Genomic DNA, 25569 nt, shown 5'->3' with positions numbered 1-25569 from the left:
CTAGCAATCTGTATTAAGCCATCTTTTTCCCAGAAAAGGATCGAGTATTTTTTTCTGCCAAATGAATGTAGGCTCTTTTACCTACATTTTGAAACTCTCCCAAACAGCAGTGTGCAAATCAGTGTTTTCTCACCTCCCACAGTTAAAGAGCTCCCATGAATAGGGACAATATGCATAAAGAAGCCTTCACGTATTGGTGAATAATCCAGCTCTTTTTCACATGAAACTGTCCGAACAGATTCTGAAGCTTGGGAAGTCACTGTAAGTAGCAACTTACAGGAACATCTGGGAAGTCTTTTCATTACAGAGCAATACACAAAACTGAGAAAGTAGGGACGAGTTCTCATGTGGCTTTCCATCATCTTGTGAATACTGATTTAAACCACCTCCAAACTCGATCACCACCCTGCGATCTAACCAGCTTCGGAGAGTTCACAATAGCATGGTAGCAAACCTCCATGCCTGCCCGTGTTTGTCACCATTTAACCTTCCCACTTAGGCAGTTCAAAGAGTAGTGATACTTAGAGAAATTTAACATTAAATAAATAGTCAACTACTTGCCACTGAAACAGCACTGAACTCAAGAGTGGCAGGAACAAATGGTGTCCCATATAGTTTCAGAACCAATGATCTCAACCAGTGGAAAATACTTTTATATTTTCTCTCCCTTTTTTTTTTCCCCCCCTTTCCTTTTTTTCTTCATTCAAAGTCATCCCAGAGCCTCTTCACAACTTGGTTCCAGTAACAGAAAAGGTTTTTCATATTTTTCACTGAAGCATTTGTAATGGAAGAAGCAGGAATGAGGCATGTGTGTGTGTCATTACTAAAATCATACTAGCACTATATTAGCATTAGTGCTTGCTTGGCCTGAACTTTTTTATTCTAAATATACAACTAGAAATACTGAAAACTCACAGAAAATGGGGGCAATTGTGAAACACCTCAAAAGAAAGGGGGCCCGGCAAATCATCTGGATGAGCTCAATAAAAGCAGAGAATTGTTTGAAAAGTGCACTTTCAATTCTAATATAAAATTTTAAATCTGTAGTATTGAGGAAGCAGTGCAGAAAGAGATCACCTAAGAATGGAAATAGAGAAATGGAAATGCTGGCACATCATAAGCTTGTCGTAGCAGAAAATAGGGAATCAATGGAGTATTCCAGACTATGCTAAAAGTTAGAATGAGAGCTCATGAACAGAATAATAGTTGCAGTATTCTGCGTAAACTGGAGTAGTCTACTACTAGGCTACACGCTCAAGAGTTACAGCAGTTAAAATGGATATATAAAAAGGCAAAAGAACTTCTGTGATATAAAGAGTCAGAAATAAATAATCTGTGTATTAACGAATTCATATGCGGAAACAGCAGCATGACCGGTATATTTTGGCATTACCTGAAAGCGGAAGGTATTATATAACTGGTTAATATTACTGATTTTGTCTAGCATTTCTCACTCCTCCTCACACTTTTGCAGATAGTAAAACAAAATTCTTGTGTTTTCAGTAGACCTCTGATACTCAAGAAAGAAGATAATTTTGCATTAACAAAATGGCTTTTGTTTAACCTATGAACTGTTATGTTCATATATGATATAAACTATGAAAAAATATAACCTTCTCAGTAACAATATAATAGCACATCAAAACAACAGGATACACTGGAAAGTATCAGGTTTTATGAGTCTATTGAAGGAGTACCACAGATTGATATGGCACACAAATATTCAGGAGCTGCCAAACAAACAGCAAGGAAAGAAGCTGGAAAAAAGAAGCTAAAAAACTAGGGATCCCTTGCATCATTCCAATCACACAAGCCTTTTTTGATGGGTAATCCACCATAATCTCCAAAAATAAACTCTACTTAAAGACAAGTAATGTACTCCCTACTTGCAAGCATTTCTTTCTACACAGAACCGTAGTTCTCCTTCCTAAGTGAAAGACAGTACAAGGGGTGGGGGAAGGGGAGCAGGGAGAATGAGTTAGCCCAGGCTCTGCTCTATCACAAAATACTTCCAGACCAAGCAGTCCCTTCCCCTTCCTGGAAAGCAGCTGTCTCCTTTTGTTACCCATTTGCCTTGCAGCCCAAGGAGCAGCAGTCTATGCTACTGAGGATACCTGGTTTCGGGGAAGGGCTGTTACAAATACTCAAGCATGGATCTTTTTATCCATTTAAAATTCCTTAGGAACACCACTTGAAAAAGTAATTTTGTTGTCTTTGGAGTCAGATGCAGAGATCTAAAAACACCATGCAACTGTATTACTACTCTGGTTAGTTGTGCCTATTACATCTTTAATTGCATGACCGTATAGTGTTCTCCTTCTCCCCCTCCCCCCTTCTTACTGCAACAAATGGTAGCTTTTCCAGTGCTCCTTTAATCCTGGAAGAACAATTGGCAGGATAAAGAATATTCTTTTCTGAACTAAAAAAAAAAAAAAAAAAAAAAGAGTAGAAGCACATTTACATAATTACATTTGTTTGGGAATGTGGCTTGATTAAAAAACAGGAATAAATGGACACTAGGATTCCCAAAAGCTAAATAGAAACCATGTTTTCTTTAACTTGAATATTTGTGCTTCCATTAAATGCCTTCTTGCTTTCATTCACAGATCAGGAGCAGAAGCTAGTTTGACAGTACCTTTTGAACAAGACAGTTAAAAAAAATATATCTAAACTGAAGCACAGCAGGCCGTATCAGGAAAAACATAAAATCAGCAAATTCTTACCTGTTATTTAACGTGGTTGGCAGAGGATGCGTTGCATTGGGTGGCACAGTTGCATGGGTGAGAGGAGAAGGGTTCTGTGATATTGTTGCTGGGGTCTGAATTACCCCATTTAAAGCCCCTACAATTCCATTGATTGCCAGCTGGCTGGCTGGCAGCGCTCCAATTATTCCACCCACACCAGGCACTGCAGGAATGGTGGAGGTTACAGTCTGCATACCACTAGCTAGTGCCCCCACTGTCACACCATTGACCTGTTGAACTCCTGTGACTCCTGAGCCTTGCTGAGCTGGACTCTGCCCAGCAGGTGGTGGAGTGGAAAGAGCTGATGAACTGCTGGTGCTTTGTCCGCTGGAGGTTATCTCCTGGTGTAAAAACAAACAACAAAACCCCCTCAGCTGCATAAAATTTCACCTAAGAGCACAATGCAAGGACTATGATGAGTTAACTTGTAACAAGTTTAAGTTTAGAAAAAACAAATAAAAATTACCTGATTTAATACAGGGAGAGAATTGTCCGGTAAAAAACTGTTTCCCAGATGAGGGCTTTTACTGCTGTTCAAGGAATCAGTGCTAGGTGCTAAAGTAATTATTTCAAAAAACACACAGTGGTTAAATTTCTGTAACATGTAAAAAGATTCAGAATAATTATTTCAAAATAATGTCAAACATAGAAAACAAAGTCAACCTTAAAATCATTGCTGAATAGTAAAATAAGGTGAATCAATAGATTCAAACAGATGGGCTCCAGATTGAAATAAAAAAGAAACTGCACTGAAACAAGTACTAATGGATCATATAAATCTTCCAACTGACTTTTAAACACATCAACAAAAACTTAGTCTATATTCATCCTACATGCTTACGCACCTCCCTTCAGTGGCATACATGGAGGAAAGAGATTTCATATAAATATGTGTTCGAATTACATTGACACTTTAATACTCTCCTTCGCTTACCTGCTTGTACTGGAAAGGCATGTACTTGATGAGAAGGGCTAGGATTTGAAGTTATTGTTGGAAAGGGCACTGAGAGCTGTGCATTGAGTAGCTGAAGCCGCTCCTTCTTAGCGGTCAGATTCTTTATCTGCTCTTCTAACCGCCTATTTTCAACCTGAAGTTGGTGTAATGATTTAAGCATTCCTAAAACTAAGGTTAAAATGCATATGTTATCTTCCATAACCACATTCAAAGATTTAATAACATCTTCATTTTTTAAAAAATTCTGTATTACAATTTAAGACTAGCATTAAGTCATATGTGAAAATATCGATTAAAATTATTACTGAGAGATACATTACAGAAATTTGACTTTAAGTGGAAAGGTTTAGGATCAATTTTGTGTAATTTGAAGTGCAGAAAAAAGAACATAGCATGTGATACTAATTTCGCAATATATCTACACTCTGGGTTAAATACAAGTAAAGTTGCATCATTAGAGCTGACATTCATTTTAAGCAAACAGCAGGATATGACAACTTATCCCCAAACCAGAATATAAAAATAGTATTATTTTAGTAGCACCAGGTTAATTGCATAGTTGGGGGAAAAAAAAAAAACCTAAAAAAAAAAAATTCTATTTCAGCTGCAGTATTGGAAATTTTAAACATTATCAAAACAGAAAAAGTTTGACAAATACGCATTCAACTAACAATACAGCCAACCAACAACATTTATGTAAAAACAAGCAAGTTTTTGAAAAGGGATATTTTCTGCTTTAATGCTTTGTACAGTGAATCATAAACTTACTGAAACAATGAAAAAATGTAATCCAGCGTGAAGTTATCAGGACACACCTTGCTGGGAGCAGGAGCGCTCATTTGCTTTGAGCGGCAATCTACAAATCACCCAGCAGGGAGCACTGTGTGAGCACTGCAGTTACCACCCCTTTTTTTTGCAGAAAAAGGGCATCATCTTCCGTACTACCCTGATTTTTATCAAGCAGTTTTCTCAAACTCCGATTTGGTTTCAGAACTTGGATTTCCCAACTAGTACTAGAGTGTGACTGTAAAGCCACAGGGATAGCCATTTTTTTTTAATTCTAAATTGTATTTGTTTAACATGACCTCTGGGCCTACTACAGACGTAAGTCTACTGGTATAGGCACATCTGGTCATTTCCCAAGGATTTAGCTTTTATCCCTCCTCTTCAAGAACATACAAAGGAACCCTCAGTGAGTCCAAATGAGATGCAATAAGACTTAGCTAAACCTGTCCTCCAGCTATCATGTTTAAAGGATTATCCCTGCATGAATTTCCTCACAATTAGCATTTTTGTCAGGATACCATTCATAAAAATACCAACTAGATACCACTTTGCACTACCAACAAGAAGAATAATATGTTCAATAAAGTATAACACAAACCCTAACCTGGTATTTAAAAAAAAAAAAAAAAAAATTAATGCATTCAATCATTGTCTTTGATACTGATATATTGTTGAATATGGAGATCCAAGTCATCTGCTCATCAATTACGCTTTTAACATATCCATTCTCAGACTATTCCACTCTATTAAACATAACCTGAGAAAATAATGATTTGCTTGCTTTGAGAAATTCACGAGAAATGCAGAACATAATAAAGATATGAAGGCCCAGTAGGACACCTGCCTAACATTTCTAAATATTATTTTAAAACAGCAACGGAAGCAGTTTAGATTTTTAAAATGAAAAATATAACAATAAAAAATTATTATGCCAATTTATATCACACAATATAAAGCAAACTGGGGAACTGTGCTATACTATTTACAGTAGTGGATCTAAGAGTCCAGAATTAATTTCCAAACTCTGCAACCGACCAGCTGGATCTGCAAGTCACTTCCTCTTGCATGACACAATTTCCCCATCCATAAAAATGTAGATAATTATAGAGAACTCTTTTGTAATCTACTGAAGCCATGTGCTGCATTAAGAACCATGTTACCATTATACACTACAGTTACATTTCTGTTCACAGCAGAAAATAAGTTTTTCAAAATTCTTGGGCAAGCACTGAATGGCAGTTCTGAATAACGCAGTTAACAAAAGCAGTAATAAACAGAATGCAAGTACTTACTGTCACTAGGGGTGCCTTGCTCTAATAAAAACTGTTGTCCTTCACTCCACTGCCTCTCCAGAAGCTGTTCTATGCTGGCTGCTACTGGGGGCAAGTTTTCCCCACAACTGTTCCCTGATTGATCATAGCGAATCTGCAAGCTGCTTACAGGGGATCTGCTGAAAATATTGCAATTTATTGTTTAAAGAAAAGGATAGAAGGAAACATATTAGTAAAAGGCTGCTGAAGTTTCTTACCTTATACCAGCCCTTAGCACCTACGTATCTTACACTTCCAAGACTACGTTAATTCATCAAAATCATTAAGAACTCCTGGTACTCACTGCCAAGGCTTTAATAAAAGATAGATGTAATATTTCACAGTGTCAGAATTTATACTGAGAAAGCACATAACCTCTTCTTGCATACGGACTAACATAATACCCAACTGACAAACAGCATTGTATTAAATTATACAACACCTACATCAGGAAACCATTGTGTATGGATACATAGAGCACCTGTCTTTAAAAAAAAAAAAAAAAAAAAAAAATCTTCAAACCTTTCCTAGAGAAAACTGAGAAAATAAAAACAATTTCTTAAAATCAGCACAGTAACGGTACTTCCACATAGAAAGGCCATGTAATTCCACTGCCTAACTTGTTCTAAAAAGAATCATGTAAAACCAGATTTTTGAGGAACTATGTGAAAATATTATTTCACAAGGGATGCAATGAAAGTTAAAGTTATCCTCTGCCTGTCCTGTGCACACTTAATATACTTCCTTTTTCACTCATGATCACACATAGTTCAAAGAATAATCCCTTTGCCACATGTCTTTTCTCATTCAGGAGAAAATTAAATATTCAGCACACGGCCACCGAGAAAGCTGGGTACCCCTCAGGTCCTGTGAGAAGGCTTCTTTTGCATTGGATTGCAAAATTTAACCTGTGAGCAAAACCAGATGCTCAGTGTATTTCTGACTCAGGATTCTGGCCTCATATGTGCATGGTCCCATTCCTCATACAGGATCAATACCAAAGCCCCACTAAAAGCTGCTTGGTGGTTTTGGTTGGTTGGTTGGTTGTTGGTGTGTGGTTTTTTTTTTTCAAATCAACTCCAGTGAGCTCGGATTCAGATTCTTATATATTACCTATTACTGTAATAACTAATAACTAAGCAATAACTATTGGTGCCATCACAAGATCACAGCCATGTTGTTCTACATGCAGTGAAAACTTACCAATAAGACCACCATAGTCCCAGTACAGGACAACATATAGAGCTCAGGAAATCAGTGTGTTAATTATGATTAGCGTAATAAGCAGTGGTCACAGCACATTAGCTACCTAATGACTGTCAAGCATTTTGTAGGCACCAGAGCAAAGCAATTTTTACGAGAAAAGGTTTTAAGTAGGTGACTTCAGAGTTCTGTAAGTATTTATAAATAATTCCTCTTTTGCATACAGGACGAAAGAAGAAAAACACTTGTTAAAACAAAAAGCCCTGATGAATGGGTAACCAAGGTAGTGTTTTCTGACAAGAGATGACAACTCAACAACATTTAACAGTTCAGCACAGACACGGCAAAACACAACCTTAAAACTAGTTGTTTACACAATGTGCCCAAGTGATAAGAAAGGTTTATGCAGAAACATTCTGAACAGATGTACTACACTCCACACAAACAACGCACTTTAAGAAAACGAAACAAAAATTTTAAAAAAAAAAAAAAAAAAAAAAGGCAAAGCCAGAAAACAAATACAGAAAACAACACAACCCCCCTATAGGGTAACTACTTCCCCTGTATGCATGCTTTTGAAGGGTGCATAACGCTACTCTTACAGATTGCACCATTTGAATTATAGATCACCAACAAAATTCTTGTTGGGCTTAGGACTGTTCCCTATCTATTTCATAAAGGTGGAAACAAAGCAACACATGACTGTTTGTATAACCTCTGTAATCCTTCACTGGAAGCCTGTACAGAAGGAGAAAACAAAAAAGAAAATCTAGATTTCTGTGTATTGCAACATTAGTCAATCCATCCTCTTCCAGCTAAACCCCTACCTCATCTATTAGACATGATACAGTTCCTGCATACTAGAATTGAATCCTTACTCCAAATAGTATTTAATCATAGTTTCCAACAGGATTATAAATGTGCTGTATGTGCAGGTCCGATGCCGTCACTGAGATGGGAATCCCTTGTTTCATGTTTCATACCTTGCTTACTTTCACAACTGTTTTTTGTTTAAGTTTGGGATACAGTTATTCGTATTCTTATAGTATTAATTGTAAGCAATACTGCATTTAGATATAGGCATGCATACATATTTCAATGAAGGTATTACAGAACACATTTTTAAATCTAAGATGAAGTATGGGGCAAAAAAAGTTTAAGTGCTACCTTGGGAAAAGCAGCAATTCCTTTGCAAAACGGAAACAGCTCACATATACCAGGTATATTTATATTTCTCATATATATTAAAATTTTAAATATGACAGCTTAAGCATCAAACACTGTGGTTATATAGCAGTACAAAGATATAACAATATGAATTTGAAATGACCATACAGCTCATGAGTCACATATGTCTTCTCTAAAGAGCTGCAATCAGCTGCGTCATCAACAGCAAACAATTGTTTCTGCAAGTGTTTTTATTTTAAGCAACTATTTGAAAATTACATGGTTCTTCCGGAGAAGTGTGTTATTTATGTATCTCATAAGCTTCAAAGGGAACAGAGTCAGAACTTGCAGAAAAATAATTTTAATATATAAAGCACGTAACATTCAGAGTTGCAAAGTTTTCAGATAGCAGATTTTTGAAGTTAGTTTTTTATTCACTATAAACCGTATTTTAAGTAATCGGTTACTTATTTAACTGGGGAAGGTGGGGAGTTGCCTACACATTTCAGAAACATTGACATACGTGTGATGTTTCTTATCGCACAAACTGGGGGTGAAATTTGCTGATTATTTAACATAATTGAATGGGTAAATTTTCTAAATTTTTTCCATGGTAGGTATTTCAGACTAAGTTTTTTCATCTTTCAATTCTGGAACTACAGCAGTGATTTCTCCCATTCCCTCCCCATCCTTTTTTGGCCTGTTTTTGAACAACTCCGCTTTTGCTTGGCAGTAATCTGCTCTTTGCGAAGTGCTACACCTTCCATACGCTGAAGGAAGCTCTGCAACTGTGGACTGAGGTGTATCACACAGCTCTTTGCCATTCCCATCAAAAAACAGCTGAAATTTGACCATCTTGTAACTGAACATACACTGAACATATGATGCTTCTATGGAGTGTAAATTTACCCTCCCAAATATTCTACCTAAAGACAGCCTGAACACAAATATGGCCTACTGCAAATCGTACAAAAACCAGGCCTTTGCATATTAACTAAGAAGGCATTAAAACTTGTAATAACCACAACACGTATGCATAAGAGGACTACTTAATATATAATCAAAAGTCCTGGAATTTCCAAATTGTTGAGCATTCCCATTTGCAAAATTCTCTTAACTCCCTTGTCTGTGTATATACAGACATGATCCTTATTTATATAAGGATTTATATGCTAATGTAAATCTATGTATTTATACTGACAACACGATATAAACTAATTTGTAAATGCTCTATTTATTGTTTTAGAAGCAACATGTATTGAAAAGCTTAAAAGCCAGTTCATGACTAGGTAATAACACCTAAGTATTATAATGGATATTCTCACCCCATTTGACAAGAAGTCGTTTGATTAATTAAGGAACATAATACAAGATCAACAACACCAGGCATGTACATTAAATTATCTAATTTGGATATATTTATTACAAATTACTGTAATAAACACATGCTGTAACATCAAATTCATTGTTACAATGCTGTATCTATGTAACTACCATTTTTTTAGCTATCCTAAAATCCTTTTCAAGATAAAATCCCCATGGTTAGTTCCTAAGCAAAAAAATACAGTAATAACATTACAAAATCTAATTCACATGGGATCCAGATAAAGCCCTTTAAAAACAAAGATTCACTTAAAATACACAAAAAAATTACTGAAGTATTTAAAACACAACATTGAAATTTTAACAGCAAGTATTTTAAAACAAAATAATGGGATACAGTTCCAGTGGAATTCTTATGTCAAACTTCTGTAGTAGAGGTGAATTGCAGCAGAACACAGAAAGTACTTTTTTTTCCCCCCACTGAGAATTGCTGCATATTTTGAAGTGGTGAGGGAAAGGGAAGAAATTATTTGTTTGAAATTTTTACTGATATTTAACTTCTCAGACCATGTTATTCCTGTGATCATTGTAGTCTAAGTCTATGGAATTTTGGAATTTTTGCAAATATGACTAAAAATCTGATTATGATAACAAATCTGAGGCGATAAGTAGTACATGTGGATCAAATGATAGATAAATCCCGCTAAAGCAAGTCTCCATTTCTAAAGTAAAGTCCTCCTTTTGTAAACCTAATTTCAGCTGATGTAAATTTCAGCACATTTTTAGCTATCTGGACATATTAGGGGGTTTTTTAGGTGGATATATATACACATATAAAAATAAATGTATGTATACTTGTGTGTATATACACATACATATACATATATATAGGCTTTTAAAACACTTATGTATTACTAGTAAAATGACAGTGAAGTTTCCAAATCTTAAAACATTTCCTCTGCCTGCACCCTCCAATGTAAATAATGCTTACCGTGGTGAGAGACTTCCTCTGGGTGAACCTCCTCTGCCAACAAGGCTTCGGCTATTATCTCCGAGATCTTGATCTGCAGTGTAAATATTTCACAGCTGATAAATCGACTCTTCATAGATAAGAGTTTTAAAGCTGATGTAGATATTTTTAAAATACCTTAAATCTCAACTTCTATCTGTAGTTACTGCTGAAGAGTGAATACGTAACTAGTTTAAGATTGCTGAACTGTAGCATGTAAGGTGTTGTCCTTACACATTTCTGAGGCTGTACCAGGCCATGGATTATGTTCACTTCTTTCATTCCTTTCAGTTTTACAGCACAGAAGCGTGGTTTGCATTTGCAGTACCCTCCCCTCAGCCACTTTTAATTTGTACGGTGAAAGTAATGAATCACAGCTGTGGACAGCTAATCTGTATGCTTATCACAGCAAACCCTGATGCTCTGTATTTTTTTAACACTTTGCATCCCAAAACAACTCATAAAATATATAACATATTAAACTTACCGCTGCCATCTAACAAGCACACATTATTCTGCAAATTTACTGAAAACTTTATGAAAGCGTGTAATTCACTAATTCCTATTTATAAGCAGAAGCATAGGGAAGTCCCTTGCTAAAAAGGTAGTAAAACAAACAAAAAAGGCCTCATTAAATATACGAAAACGTTTTGCTTGGAAGGACTCAAAAGGGTTATTTTCCCTATGGCCTCTCAATAAAATAACCCTATCTGCCCCCTTCAAGGTTGCCCTCCCCCTATTCTGAGTCAAGCGACCTCCGACCTCTTGGAGGGCAAAGACATGACTGATCCATTCTTGGTAAACTGCTAAACTCATTCCCTTCCCCCAAACAGGCATGACTACTACGACATGTCAACAAATCCTTACGGAGGGAATGAAACAAAGCAAAGCCAGAGGCTCATTAAAACTGTAGAGGAGAGCCAACGGTACAAATGCCAATCGGTAAATATTCACCAGATTATTAAATGCTGCAGAAGTTCTCTAACGGGATCTCTTTCACACAAAGTTGTATGTAATGCAATTTCATGAATTATGCAAATAAAGGTTTAAACTATTCACGGCAAAACCCAGAGCTGTGTTACTCTCGTTGCAAAGAGCTCCGAACTGAACACATCAATCACAGAAGTCACAGGAGACATTGTTGCATTCCTGCCTGCTGATGGCTCTGCTTAAACATTTACATTTCAGACACTAAAAAAAAAAAAAAAAAAAAAAAAGGTGGGGGGGGACGGGGAGGACAGGGCAGTGAAGAAAACCCACACTGTTCTTCAGGAGAACCGAGAATTTACTTCCAACACATAAGTACAATATACAGACATTTAATAGGCAAATGCTAAGCAGAGTCCAAAAGTAAAATTTAACAATCTTTTCAAAAATACTTAAGCCTGTAAAGTTGCACATTTGTCACCAGCAGCGGGAAGCTTACCTGCTTGGCTGTTTTCAGACTGAGCTATAAGTGCTGCCATTGCTGAATTTGGATTCAGCCTATTGCCATACATGTGGGATGGAGGCAGACTGAGAGAAGATCCAGGTAGAGTGTTTGCCTGCAAGAAACCAATTAAAACTTGAATCCTTTTTTTATAAAGGGGGAGAAATGCTAAATATATTTTAAAGAGCTTTCCTAATGCACAATTATTAATTTTTTTTTTAAGTTGAATGATTTTCAAAAACTTCTTGTATTTAAAAGAAAAAAATACTATTTTTCCTTTGTGAGTACAGAAATAGAATCAGAGTACTTTGAAAATATACTGGGTTTTAAAGTGTGTTTTACTTGTCATTGGCTGTTAATAAAAAAATCGCCTAATAAAAAAAAAATACTGTCACAAATATTAAAAATACCTAAATTGCATTTTAAAACAACCACAGTGTAGCAGGATGGGTAGACTTCCTTGCAATCCTGAAGTATGCACTCAATGCTAGGACTTAGTAGCATGGCGACCATGTGGTTATCCTACTAATTATTTAATCTTATTAAACCATTTACAAAATAAGGGCAGGTAGACAACAGATGTCTCACAAATGCTTGGGTTCCTTACATCACAAGCCGGCTGTGGAGGTCAAAAGGTCCAACTTTCAGCTCTATAGTTTAACTACACAGAGCCATATTTCCTTTGCTCGACTCCATCATTAGTAAAACCTGCACACTATTTTGTTACTTCCTATTTTGATAGACTTGGAAGCCTGGTGTTTTTTTGTTTTGTTTTGTTTTTATTTTAAAGAACGCAAACAGCCATTACAAGTATGTTTTCTATACAATAGGGGGCTCGCCGAATCACAGCTTTGCCCTGACCCCATATAAGGAACTGTATTTTTGGCAGTTGGCCAGCTCTACTTATTGAAGAGCTCCCAAAGTTTGTGTTCATTCATGTTGCTAACCACAATTCTGAAGGTCTCTGCTGGGACTTGTGCCAAACAAGCGAAAATGAACCCTTAAACAGATGAAGCTAAGGAGGCTGGCCAAAATCTTGCATAATCCAACGCAATAAAAATACCTTCTTCCTTGGCTGCTTATGCTTTTTCCCTTTCGAAGAAAAGATTTGTGTTAAATGCTGAGTTGCAGAGACAGGCAATCAAAGAAAAAAAGGCATGTCTGCTTATTAAAAAGGCATTTTCCTACCTGATAAAAACATTATTTCAGAACAAAGAAAAGATTGAGGGGGGTGGGGGGGTGGAAGTCAAAGATACACAACTGGTGTGATCACTGGTTTTAAAATGAATCTTTTAAGAAAATGTAAACAACCTTTACAAAGGAAACTTTTTGAAAAACAAAAAAAAAGAAGGTGAACAGTAAGGAACTCAATTTGTGGGACATTTTGACATGTATAACTGCACACAAGAGACGGGGGAAACATACTGGTTATTACAGCAAAATATTACAGAGTATAAACTATGTCTCTGGAAAGAATCACACACTACCATTAAGTTTTGGCTTTCAGCCAACATATTAAACTTGATGAATGGACTTTTATGAATTCACACAACTGTTTTCAATGATGCTTTATTTACTATATACTGGTGAGAAATTGTGCTTGATTCTTACATTCTTCTACTGTCACTAAGTTAGAAAAAGCCACAAGTATTTACTTACAATGATCAGGTTTTTTGCACTTCTCAGTTTAAAGGTATGTGCAAGATTGCCAGACACGGAACCATAGTTTCACTTCAAATCTGGCTGGTTTTGTTTGGTTTTTGTTCAGGCTTTTTTTTTTGGTTTGTTTTTTTTTTTTTAAGAATTGCATGTCTTCAGTAGAATTAATCTGAATTAGTTGTAAGTCTTAAAAATAATGGAGGCATTTCCACCTACCCAGGTATAACAGCTTCCAGAAATACAGTATTACTACTGTGACACTTACTGATGAAGGCAGCAATACTGCACAGCTCCTGCTATTTTCCTTAATAAAGGCCTATCGGGTGATTCCAACTCAGCTATTATCATTCACTATCAACCTTCAGCTGTTTTCCTCTCAAAACCAAACAAACTTCAAAAACACTGTAGCATTTTGTCAAATACTTTCACTGAAGAAACCTTACAGAAGGGAATACTACAAGATTCAACCTTTATTTGCTGCCATACCTAAGAGGTTAGACTAACAATATTAAAAAAATGTATACTTTATTTAAATAAATTGGTTGAGGTTATGAAATCTACTACAGTTTGTGCTTTTTTTTTTAAACTACAAACACCAGGTCTTATTTCTATTTAGTTATAGAGTATTTCTATAAAAGATTTCTCTTAATTCTAGTAAGTGTACTGCTCACATTGACACAGAAGCTACTATATTTACTCTCACTCTGTGTAATTCACTAGGACTGCTTAAAACTGTGCAATAGCAACTATGTATTAGTTTATGATTAAGAGCAGCTATCATTAGCAAACAGAATAAGTTTATTTGACTGAAACATGCCCAAATAGCTTAAAAAACTTTCTAAAAGTATCTAAGTATCTTGAAAGGAGTTGCTAAAGTCTGTTGAGTAACCATCACATCACAAAAGACATCAAAAGAATTAAACAATGTTTGCTAAGTGCATTGATATAAGAGATCAAAAGACCTAGCATGATTTAAACAATACCCAAGAACTTGATTTTTTTCACAAGTGGTGGTTCATCCTAAACTTAAGCCCTGTTTAGACTTTAAAATAATAGTAGAATTGTCCTACAACAAGTTGAAACTACAAAAGTTCTAGTGTCATCATGTATCCTATGCAACTCTCAAAGGAAAAAGTCACATTAATAAAATCGTTCAAGTAAGCTGGAGGTAAATAAAAAACTTTCAAAATACTTTTTTTAAATGGCAATGTAAAACGACAAGAATAACGATTTGCGAAGCTTTATTATGTATGTGACGACTTCATCTGACAGGAAAGTAGAGGAGGTGGGGGGAGTGGTACATTATTTAAAGGTGAAATAGGAGCTTCACGTTTCACTCTAAGTCGAAACAAGCTGTAGCAAGCATTTATTAAAAATGCGCAATCATCCTGTCAATACATATTAAGGTCACAGGACTGAAACATGTTCTAAAATGCAGAACTTTTAAAGCTGTAGTATTCTTTATTTCAACTGATTCTGTTTAAACAGTCAACACAATACATGATCAAAATGTATGAACTAATAAAATAAAAGAGACTGCTAAGTATTTATTTTGAAAAGGCAGCAAATTTTCCTGAAGAGATTTTAGCAGAAGGATTTAAGCCCATCTAGAGGTATATAATACACTGCTTTCATTTATGGCATGTTCAATAAATCAGTAAAGCAATAAGCAGCAGACCAGCACAGAAGGAAGATACACTGTAATTCACAGAATGCCCGAGTACAATAAGAAGAAATGATTGATATTTGATTGATGCTTAAAAACACTTCCTCTATAGCACAAAAGTGGAAGTATATTCTTCTAACTAAAGAACAAGTTAACTAAATTTAAATCATATATATAAATATAATCTGAAATATTTAAAATAGTTTTATATTTGTTTGCATCACTCCAAAATGGTGTTTTACTGTAACAGTATGACTACAAGTTTCCCAAGTTGACAACTATTTGCATTCATAACTGGACATCTACTTAAATTTCCAGGGAAAACAGTTCCTTCATTTCAAAAGTTACGTGTCTTTAAGCAAAAAGAAATAAAACAAAGGGGAGAAAAATGAGAATACTTAACTGTATGCAATTAGATTAGGTCTCAAAAATTTGAGAACCTTTGAGCATGCCTATTCCCTTGTTCCTTTCAAGTTTTATGCTATGAAATATTTTCTGATAACAGGCCTCATTTCTGTCTCAGCTCCACACCAGTAAGGTTTTAATACTCAGCGTGTGATGAGAGATGAAACCAAGTGTGAACAACTTTCGGGTCCCATGAGTAGGCTGACTGTTGAAGCTGTCAGGTTCAATTGCATCATTCCACATTATTCAATGCCCCAAACTGCTCCCTAATTGTTAGGGGCTTAACATATTCAAAACCATTGTTTAGGCTAATGCTGAAATGCCTACAGTTGAGTCTCCATAAAGAAAGGGGAGGGATTTAATTGTAGTTAAACCATTACTGAACTCTCCTCCTTTCATGATAGGACAACAAAGATGGCCGGAACAACCAATTCCAAGACGGCTTCTTAATCAGTTTATATCCAATCAACATCCCTTTTCCCCTCTGTTTTAAAAATAATCACTGCTATATTGTAGCTTTGCGTTATATTATGATGATGCTTCACAATTAGTGACAGATCACCTAATTACCTACTTCAGCCAATATCTATTTGTCCACAGTAATTTCAAAGGTTATTTTTATTTCTTGTTTAAAATAAAAACTTATCATTGCTCCTTCATTGTCTATATCCCTTGAAGTATGAGTACCAGATTAACGTGGTTGGGGTCATACCATTTACTAATCATACTAGGTACTATCGCTAGTACTTGTTCCAAATAACACGAAGTAAAGAATTCAAGAGCACTGGATACCAACAACTACTTCTTACAGCCAACTACTACTGAAAACTGTATAAAAAAAAAATTGATGCAGATGAAGTTTAAAGCTGAATTTTCTGCAAGCTGTTCTGCAACACTTCTATGAAGAAGCTACTAATGCTTTCCATGCAACTGTCTAGCTTCACAAAATATGGAAAGAAATTCAAGCACTAGATCAAATATTAACTAACATCAGCTTACTTTATCTAGAAGTCATTTTAAGCTGATGTATTTTGGTCAACGGCAAGCAACATGTACTATTGAAAATAACATCAAAATTAAAACCCGCATTGCAACTAAATGAGCTTAGATACTCAAACAAGTTAATGCTACGTACGTAATTATAATAAGAAATTGGTAATATACATATATAAAAATTAATTGCTTTTCTTGAGAAGTGAAAAGAGCTGCCTATCAAGTGATAGCAGCAAAGGAACCTGGCCTTATGTTTCCTAGCTTAACTTGGACAAGTGAAGAAAAGTGATTTTCATCCCTGGAATTTTTAAGGCCAGTTACACTACGGGAGGCTCTTCTTGGGTATTCAATGCAATGGGAAGAACATGTTATTGCTTCCTTTCACTCTTTCAGTACTTCTGGTACCATCTTCAACTTCATTTAGGAGCTGCGAGGGAACCACCGCTACACATCATCACTGGCTTTTTCTGAATTCTGTTAGAGGTTCATCTGGGCTGACCGTACACCCCCAGAAGGGTGATCAGACATCAAATTTCTAGGAAACCCTAGAGGAAGTTCTATCACATCAACAGCTCTTCATGCATCACTTGCTGCAACACAACTCTTGAGTATTTTCACCACAAATATGGAATTTGCTTACAAATCTTATCTAGACCTTGTTTTCAACAGAAAAAAAAAAAAACATCCAAATTCCTGTTTATTTTCCTATATGCCAAGAAATAGAGATGGAATTAAGGACAACACAGAAAATCCTTAATCAAATACTGTTTCCACATTTCTTCTGAAAACCATCATATGACTTTTCAAAACAACTAGCACAACAAAATAATATTAAAATGCAACATGATAAACATGGTATTTTAACTAAACCAATACTTTTATTTATACCTTTTTAATCTATGTTTTAGCTTTCATGGTTATAAGTTGAACATAATTTTCAAGCAAACTATATCGACTTCTTGACTAAAACAGCCTACAGCACTATTGATGACTGAAAGTGGAAAGTGCACTTTTTACAGCTAACCTCACCTGCTATCATACATACATCACCACAAACAACCACTGTAGTCTTTTATTTCTTCATTCTATGAAAGCAATACTGGGATTGAAAAGATAACCCATCCCACACTGCCACCATTACCATCCATGCACTTTGAAGTCCTTAAAGTTTTGGGGTTTTTTTTTTAAACAGACAATCAAGGTGCAATTTTACAATAAATGTTTTCACTAACTGGCTGAAATTAAAGAATTAACTGAAAAGCTTAATTAGGAGGCTGGAAAAGTTAAAATTAAATCAGAAAAAGAGTTTGTGGTATCTTAGAAGAAAAAAGCAACTTTTCAATCAAAAAGAGCATTAATTACAAATGTACAAATTATTATAATTAAAATCTGTCAGGAAAACTGTATATGTGACATGTAAAATTATCTGATGGATACATTATTCACATCATTAGTACTTTTTATGTTACTAGCAAAAATAAATACTTTGAACTTCTAGCTGTGATGAAGACTCTTGCTTATGAACAAGCAAATAATCAAATACTGTCTTTGAAAATCAATTGTTTTGATTAAATGTAGAAATAAATCCTTCAATTAAATGAAACCATCTAACCTTCAAACAGCAGCACTCAAATATTTTCCAAGAAGGGCATGAATGAATGCAACTGGGAAACACAGTGGGATTTGAAAGGCAAAATGAAAAATTAATGGCACACCTACAGAAACTAATTTATACCTCTGCCCAGTGTACAACAAGGGCACATCAAGTCATTAAAAACCACATGGGTAGAAGGCCTATATTCCAATAATGTGAAAAAGCTATAACCTCAACTGTACTACCAGTTTACTCATCTCTTCCATGTTAACTAAGCTGGCTATTACACAGAATAGTAACCAGTTAAAATCTATTTATTTATACACTAGATTCAAAAAAGAGACTTGTACAAAAACTCACTAGAATGCTACCTCATTAAGAGGTCTTTTCTTGTTTGGTTCATTTTGTTTTTTAAAAAGGAGGCTTTACAGAGATAAGACCCTGGGATTCCTCCACCTCCCCCCCCAAAACTAACTGAAAACAGAGCTACTATTTCAACACAAATTCCTTTTACCTCAAGTTTGTTCCACCATCCTTTCCATCTACCTCTGTCTTCATAGCACTTAACCTGTATGTGCTCTACATAGACAATGGAAGCAATATCTTACCCAATAATCTGTTTTCCTTAAGAACATTAACCTATATATCAGGAATCACAATTTCACTCTCACATTGACTAGCAGAAGGAATGACTTGATTAGGAAACAAACCCGATATACTCATATAGTAATTTATTTTCTTCATGTGAGTATTCCAAAGCAAGCCACCCTTGTAATACAGCAAATAATGGATCTGAGAGAAAAGTAACTACTTTCAAGATCATCTATAATTTCAAAAATAGTAATAATAAAGAGTCAGCCACATATTCACAAGCACTGACATTTTGACTTTCTAAATAAACTTCAATAGTCTTTGCTATTTAAGTGATGAAACAAACACCTAAAGTAGGAGAATTACTGCTGTGTAAAAATGGTTGCAAGATTCTCAACATTTTATACAAGGCCTAAAAGGACACTTTGTCAGCAATGAACTTTGCAGCTTGTAACAAAGCATACACCATGTAAACTTGAAATCTTTTTCAAGTCAAACCTAAACATTCAGTTTCATCTAAATATTTTTTACTTACTCTTTCCATTGCATACAGACTAGAAAATTTCACATTTTTCACATTCAACACCATTACTATTGTCTCAGGCAGCTAAATTGAAGTAGTGCTACACTCAGTTCAACGAAGAGGTCAATGTGCCTCAGTTGCCTGGAGACTGATGGTTGCTACAGCAGCACCAGATAAGCCAAGCTAAATAAGCTTCAGCTTGAAGGCAGAAAACATTTATTGCTAGACCGAAACACTGATGCAGTTGTCTCGGCATGCAGCACTGTGCAAAATCATGCAACTGCCTTTCAGACTACCTGTATATTGCATAAGTCTATGCAAAGACAATCTTACTGAAGCAAGAGAAAAATACAAAAAGTAAATATTTTAATTGGGCTAAATACTAGATTACTTGCAACTATGATTCCTTTGTTCTTCTAGTTGAGTCACATGTTAGAAGGAATTTTCCCTCTGGCTGTAAATTCTTCCTTGCTACTCTCCTCCACCCCCACCCCAAAACCCCTCAGTTAGATTGAATGAGGAGAAAATCAGATTTTTACCCATTTTGCCTAGAAGTAACAAAGATCTAAAACAGCTTTTAAGTGACAAGAAAATTTAGATGGAAAAACCTTTATTAACGCGGTTCTTCCACATTTTTAATTTTGCAAGACTCTTAAAGTGGCTGTGACACAAATACAGTTTGGTGAGTTTGGAAGTAAAGTCACTATTTTGCACTGACATCTTACACCACAATACCAAACCTTTCTCTGTTTACAACATACTGAGGGATGCATTTAGCACACTAAATCTACCAGTGCTGACAATTTCCTGTGGCAATGAGTCCCAAGGATGAGCAACATATTCTATTAAGAACGATTTCTTTTTGTTCTGGATATGCCGGCTTCTCCTTTTACATCTTTTTCTTAAGTTATGAGATAAGGAGAACAGAGTTGATATTCTACCTTTGACCCAGTGCGTAGGAATCTCTTTTGAGAGATCTTATCATCAAGAGGTGTTTTGATAGTGACATAAAATATGTTAACTGGTTTTCATGTATCCACCATTTCTATTGATTAGAGAATCCTAGTACCGCAGTAAGGAAATTATTTCCTTTTTCTGGAAGCATGATGCTTAAACCATGTAACATCATGATCTCCAGATGTTTTATTATTCTCTTTTTAATTACCACTCATATTAAAGGTAATACAAATAATCTTTAGAAAGGCAAATGCAGAAAATACAACCAAACTGACCACAAATCACCACCACCAACCACCGCACACTGTATGGCAATATATAAATTGAACTTTAAAAAAAAAAATGAACTAATAGAACTTACAAAATATACTGTTTGTCTGCAGGAAAGATCACTTAACTCTAGATTACATCAAATGAATTTCTATCAGTGAAAGGAAAAGACTGATATGACCTGATGTCACGATCACCAGAGGAAGCATATTTGGGAGAAATTTAGCAGTACATTAACATACTGTCATAAATGCTGTCTATGCTTTATATAAATGACTGATTCCTAAGGGGGTGAGAGGTTCCACCACAAGGCACCCACTCATTACTAGCTTTGCAGATTAGCAGTAGAAATCTGTACTATGTGCACTCTGGACTTCATAAGAGCTATTCTGGCATTCAACGTCTCAACTATTTCTATATTTAAAAACAGACTTCAGGAAGTAGCCTGAAAAAATGTAAAAAGAGCATAAGGGTCTTCCTAAATTCCTGAAATAATCTCTGATTACATGCCTAATATAATTTACCATAATTAGGATAAATTCCTTTGCATTATGAGGAAGGATTATTGCTTAGATAAATTTGTTGAGATTATTTCAAAGTCTCTAGTTTTAAGTCTTAAAATGTTCTGATCCAAAGGTCTGCAAGAGCATTACACTAAATTCAGCCATTACACATGGTTGTGATGTGTACCTCTGGGAGTGAAACAGGAAGCTCACTTATGCAGCCAACCATCTAGTGCAGGTTACTTGAAGTCTGTGATTGTCACATCCCAACATCCTAGAACTGAGGGCAATTTGTCTTTTTTTCATGGATTCATTCTAATCCCCAAAGAAAAGTTCATTAAACAGTGACAGCTAATAGACCTGACATTTTCTGAAGTAGCCACAGAGAGGATGGCCCAGAAACTTCCCTTAAATGGACTTGCACTTTCACCTGCACAGCTTTAGCAAACTTCAGATGCTTCACCTGAAACATTCCTCCCTTCCTCATGTTTACTTTGAGCTGAGTATTTAATTAAAAAAAAATAATCAGGAAACAGGGTATGTTTCTCTGAGAAACACTGGGAAACAGAAATAGAGGAGTATCTTCCTTGGCCATACTGAATTTGAGAATATGGCATCCATAATTTGAGGCTACAGCTGCAAACTTGGCAGTAGTATCAATCAGGTATATGCGTTTTACTGTCCTATGAAAATGCTCAAATCCCCCTTCTGAAGACTTGCAAAAAAACCATCTCAATGTGATTTTTCAGCAAAGACTACTTGTGGAAGATGAACCCTTAAATTCCCTCATAATTCCACCCCTGTTTTGGAAGGTAGAATAACATTGCTCCCAAAACTGGCCGTACTTCTCTGTTGATAGGGACAAGAACTAGAGTTCCTTTTTCCTGTATTTTCACTTATCTTCCTGTGACTACCAAAATAGAAAAGAAAAAGGAGGCGAAAGTTCCCTTGATAGCATGCAAAATCATGAGCAGACTTAATCTATGACAAGAAAACCCATGAAAGCAGGAAACCAAAATCAGTGTAAACTAGTGATGTGGAGAAAGAGCGGGGGACTACAGAGATGCAAAATTAGGGACTAGACTAATTCAGAAAGTGAGAAAATAAAAACCACAGGACAGAAGTATCTGAAACATCAGGTGCCCTACATTTAGAATCTGAAAATATCTCTGAAATATCCTGAGCTTTCACATTCCTCTATCGTTAACAAATAACTCCAAATCTATTGAAAAAAAATAAGCCTCATCTCCCTCTAAAAGCTGGATCAGACAAAGGAGGATAACCACCACTACATGAATGCTAAAGAAAACCCTGCTGGTTTTGTACTGCTCCTAAGGGGAGTAAAGCCAAACCAACTACAGAAGGGATAATGGAAGTGATTAAAACAAACTTACTTCATTTAGCATTGCAACTGAGTAACAGCACCTACCTTCCCAATTATCACATCTCAGCCATGGAGGCAGTAGTTCATTACACTATGTTGAAGTGGACCTATCATGTCATCACAAATAAATCCTGGACTAAAAAGTGTAACAAACAGTGACTGTTCAGTTTCCCTATCTCTGTGCAAGTCGTAAGGACTGCTGTTACAGGTACTTCTTGTCCTTTTCCTTCTCTTTATTACCTACGTCTGTGACAAAGGAAGCACAGTGCATAAAGTAAGAGATGGGAACTTTAGAAGAAAATAGAAGGTGCAGAGGAAGAAAAACAGCTTAAAAAAAAGAAAAAGAATCCACTAGCAAGAACCATTTTTCTCTCTGTCCTAAGAAAGTGAAAACAATCTTTTGGATTGTATCTGTAAAACATGTTAGCAACAAGTACATGCAATATTGCTTGAACTGCCTCACAGATGTGCTTATTAGAGTCACTAAGAGCACAGATACCATCACATGGGAAAAAGAAAATCATCTGCGAAGTCACAATTTGATCATATTAAATGTCCAGAATAAATCCTGAAAATTTCTGAATAAACCAAGATTACTATAAAGATCATACATTACTGAATCATAAAATACCAGCACCAAAGAGTCGATGAGCTACAAATGTTTAAAATAAAAGGCTCTATGTCTTAAAGAAACCACTACATGCCATTTCCACTCCCACTAAAATATTATTGAAATAAGATGGCAAGATACTTCAATGCATTTTTTTTCTTAAAAGGAAGACAGTCCAAGAGATGATTTTAATAATCAACAACTGGAAGAAAACCCAGTCAAAAATCTTTACTTGCATTTCTCCAGTCTGGTCCTGTATTCAGAACGTAGAGACCCCAGAAACAAATGGCCACAGAGCACTAGTAGGGTAATTTCACTCATTTAAGTCATCAAAAAGAACAGACAGCTCAACCAATTTCAATCTCAATCTTGACCAAAGTATCAAACATTTCACTGTAAAACACTAAATCTACTAAGTTTTTTTTGTTGTTTTTTTTTTTTTTAATCTAACAACCACCATTTCCTCATGAGCAGAAAACAAATCCTGCTGTACAATACCAAAAGATACTGAGGCACACAGGTCACCATTTTTAAACAAACAAGTATTAATCACTAAGAATAACTTATCAGAAAGAGCAATACAGCAAACTGTCACAGAACAATGTAAGAGGCTGACAAACATTCTTGCTATATTCATGAAACACAAGGAAATCTTTGAGATAAAAACTGAGCATAGGACTCAGAGTAGTGCAACTTGTGACTTGGCTTAACGGAAAAATTAAGACAATATTCAAAATCCAAATGCAAGAAAGTGATTTTTCTCAACAACAGAGCACACATTAATATTCATGAAAAAGTTAAAGACATGCTTCTGAGAGAAAAGACAGTAGTTTGGGATATAGTAATTTACTGTTACATGCAAAACAGGCACTACCAACAAACATGTCAAGAGGATCAGTTCACAGAAAACAAGGAGCAAATATTTGTGTGGGCCATACCTTCTTCTCCTGTATCCCTTTCTTCTTGCAATTGTTAAAGGCATTGTTATGCTAATAAAGCCTCACTGAGTTAAGCAGTGTAACCTATCCGAGGCTATACCCAAGACATAAAAAGAGAGTAACAGGATGCAAAAAAAAAATCTGCATTTCCAGCAAGTGGCATTTTTACTAGACCACTGATTTCCCACCTGGTGAGGAACACCAGCATTTAAATTCAGTTATGGCACAGCATGGAACACAAGCTAATAATCTCTTCTGGATTTATTAGATTGGAATAAAAATTATGAGTGGCATGAGAGAAGAAAATAAGACACAAAAGAAGAGGTGTAGCAACATGGCCCATACTGTGATTTTGTCTTAAAAAGAAAAACCACAGTATGGGAACTATCATACTAGACAATAGAATGAAAGAATCCAAATCCAGGATTTTCAAGTTTGGGTTTTATTTTAAATCTTTAAAATCAGTGTTGTTTTGTTGTTGAAGGAAAAAGCAGCACTTGGGGGTTTTAATCACTTAAGTTTTATATGGGTGCAGTAGTTATTAAAATAACAAAGGCACAGTTAGTATTATCTAATTTTCTCATTTTAGGACAGTTGCTTTTAATTGCTTGCAAGTTTTCTTAATAATATGAACAAACTTTTCTGTATTAGATGTCTACCATAACTGCCTAATCAAAATAGTTCAGCCAATTTTGAGACTAATTCTACGGAAACTTTTTTTTCCAAGACCTCTTTGGGATTTCTTAACACTCTTGCTTTTTTTTTAAAAAAAAAAAAAACAAAGATGAAAAAATTCATCAAAAATTGACAAATTTATGATGTCCCCAAAAATCATATTTAAAAATGCCCAACAGAAATCTAAGAAAACTTAACAGCTGAAATCTTAAGAGAAGTACACCTTAGCAGCACATCTTTGGGGCTATTCCAATCTTTAGTACTATTCCAATTGCATGTCTGCCATCCTGACTAAATAGCTGAGCAAGCAAGGTCTGGTCATACTTGCTCTCTTAACTAAGAGTTTAAATAAAACCTACTTTTTTAACTATTACTTTTTATCTGCTACAGAGGCACAGGCTTACCTTACAGCCATTGTAATGTACACCTAGGATCTTGGTTGATTTTTTTTTTAATTAGAACACTACACAAAAAATATATTAGCACACCAATATTTGAAACTTTCATGGTCAAGTGGTGAGTAAATACTGAGAATACATCCACAAGAGCCCAGTAAGCAGACACAGCACTCTGATGAAAGTTTGCAGAACTAAGTAGGTTAACCCTAACCCTTGAAGTATAATCAGTCATTTATAATAACTGCATGGGAAAAAAAAAAAAAGGTTCTCTTGAACCAGAGAACAACTGTCATGGTAAAATAGGCTTTCTTGACTGAGTCTCTTCAAACACTAGTAAGGACCTCATGAACTGAAACTGAAAAAGACTCCCAGAGCTCAGGAAAAACAAAGGCACGTTACAGGTAATTGTCACAACTTAGTGTGAATCAAAAGACACTTCCAGCAGGGAGACCTGCTTGGTATTTTCAAGTCTGGAAA

The 25569-nt window shown here is 35.5% G+C and overlaps 1 protein-coding gene across 7 annotated transcripts in view; it reads right to left on the bottom strand.

The window, feature by feature from the left end:
- Positions 1 to 25569, bottom strand: part of MLLT10 (MLLT10 histone lysine methyltransferase DOT1L cofactor) — a 131973-nt gene that overhangs the window by 8739 nt on the left and 97665 nt on the right. For 5 of the 7 annotated variants that reach the window (XM_074865919.1, XM_074865868.1, XM_074865909.1 and 2 more), the window contains 6 exons: positions 11924 to 12041; positions 10480 to 10552; positions 5778 to 5935; positions 3679 to 3867; positions 3211 to 3299; positions 2724 to 3085 (listed from right to left, as the gene is read on the bottom strand). In XM_074865919.1, the coding sequence (XP_074722020.1) occupies positions 2724 to 3085; positions 3211 to 3299; positions 3679 to 3867; positions 5778 to 5935; positions 10480 to 10552; positions 11924 to 12041 (989 nt within the window). The remainder of the gene's footprint in view (positions 1 to 2723; positions 3086 to 3210; positions 3300 to 3678; positions 3868 to 5777; positions 5936 to 10479; positions 10553 to 11923; positions 12042 to 25569) is intronic. The other 2 variants (XM_074865879.1, XM_074865900.1) reach the window with 1 other exon arrangement.

The sequence above is a fragment of the Strix uralensis genome, chromosome 1 (genome assembly GCF_047716275.1).
Source record: "Strix uralensis isolate ZFMK-TIS-50842 chromosome 1, bStrUra1, whole genome shotgun sequence".
In the NCBI taxonomy this organism is placed as follows: Eukaryota; Metazoa; Chordata; class Aves; order Strigiformes; family Strigidae; genus Strix; species Strix uralensis.
Note: the sequence above shows the minus strand (reverse complement) of the source record. Positions and strands in the feature narration are given on the sequence as shown.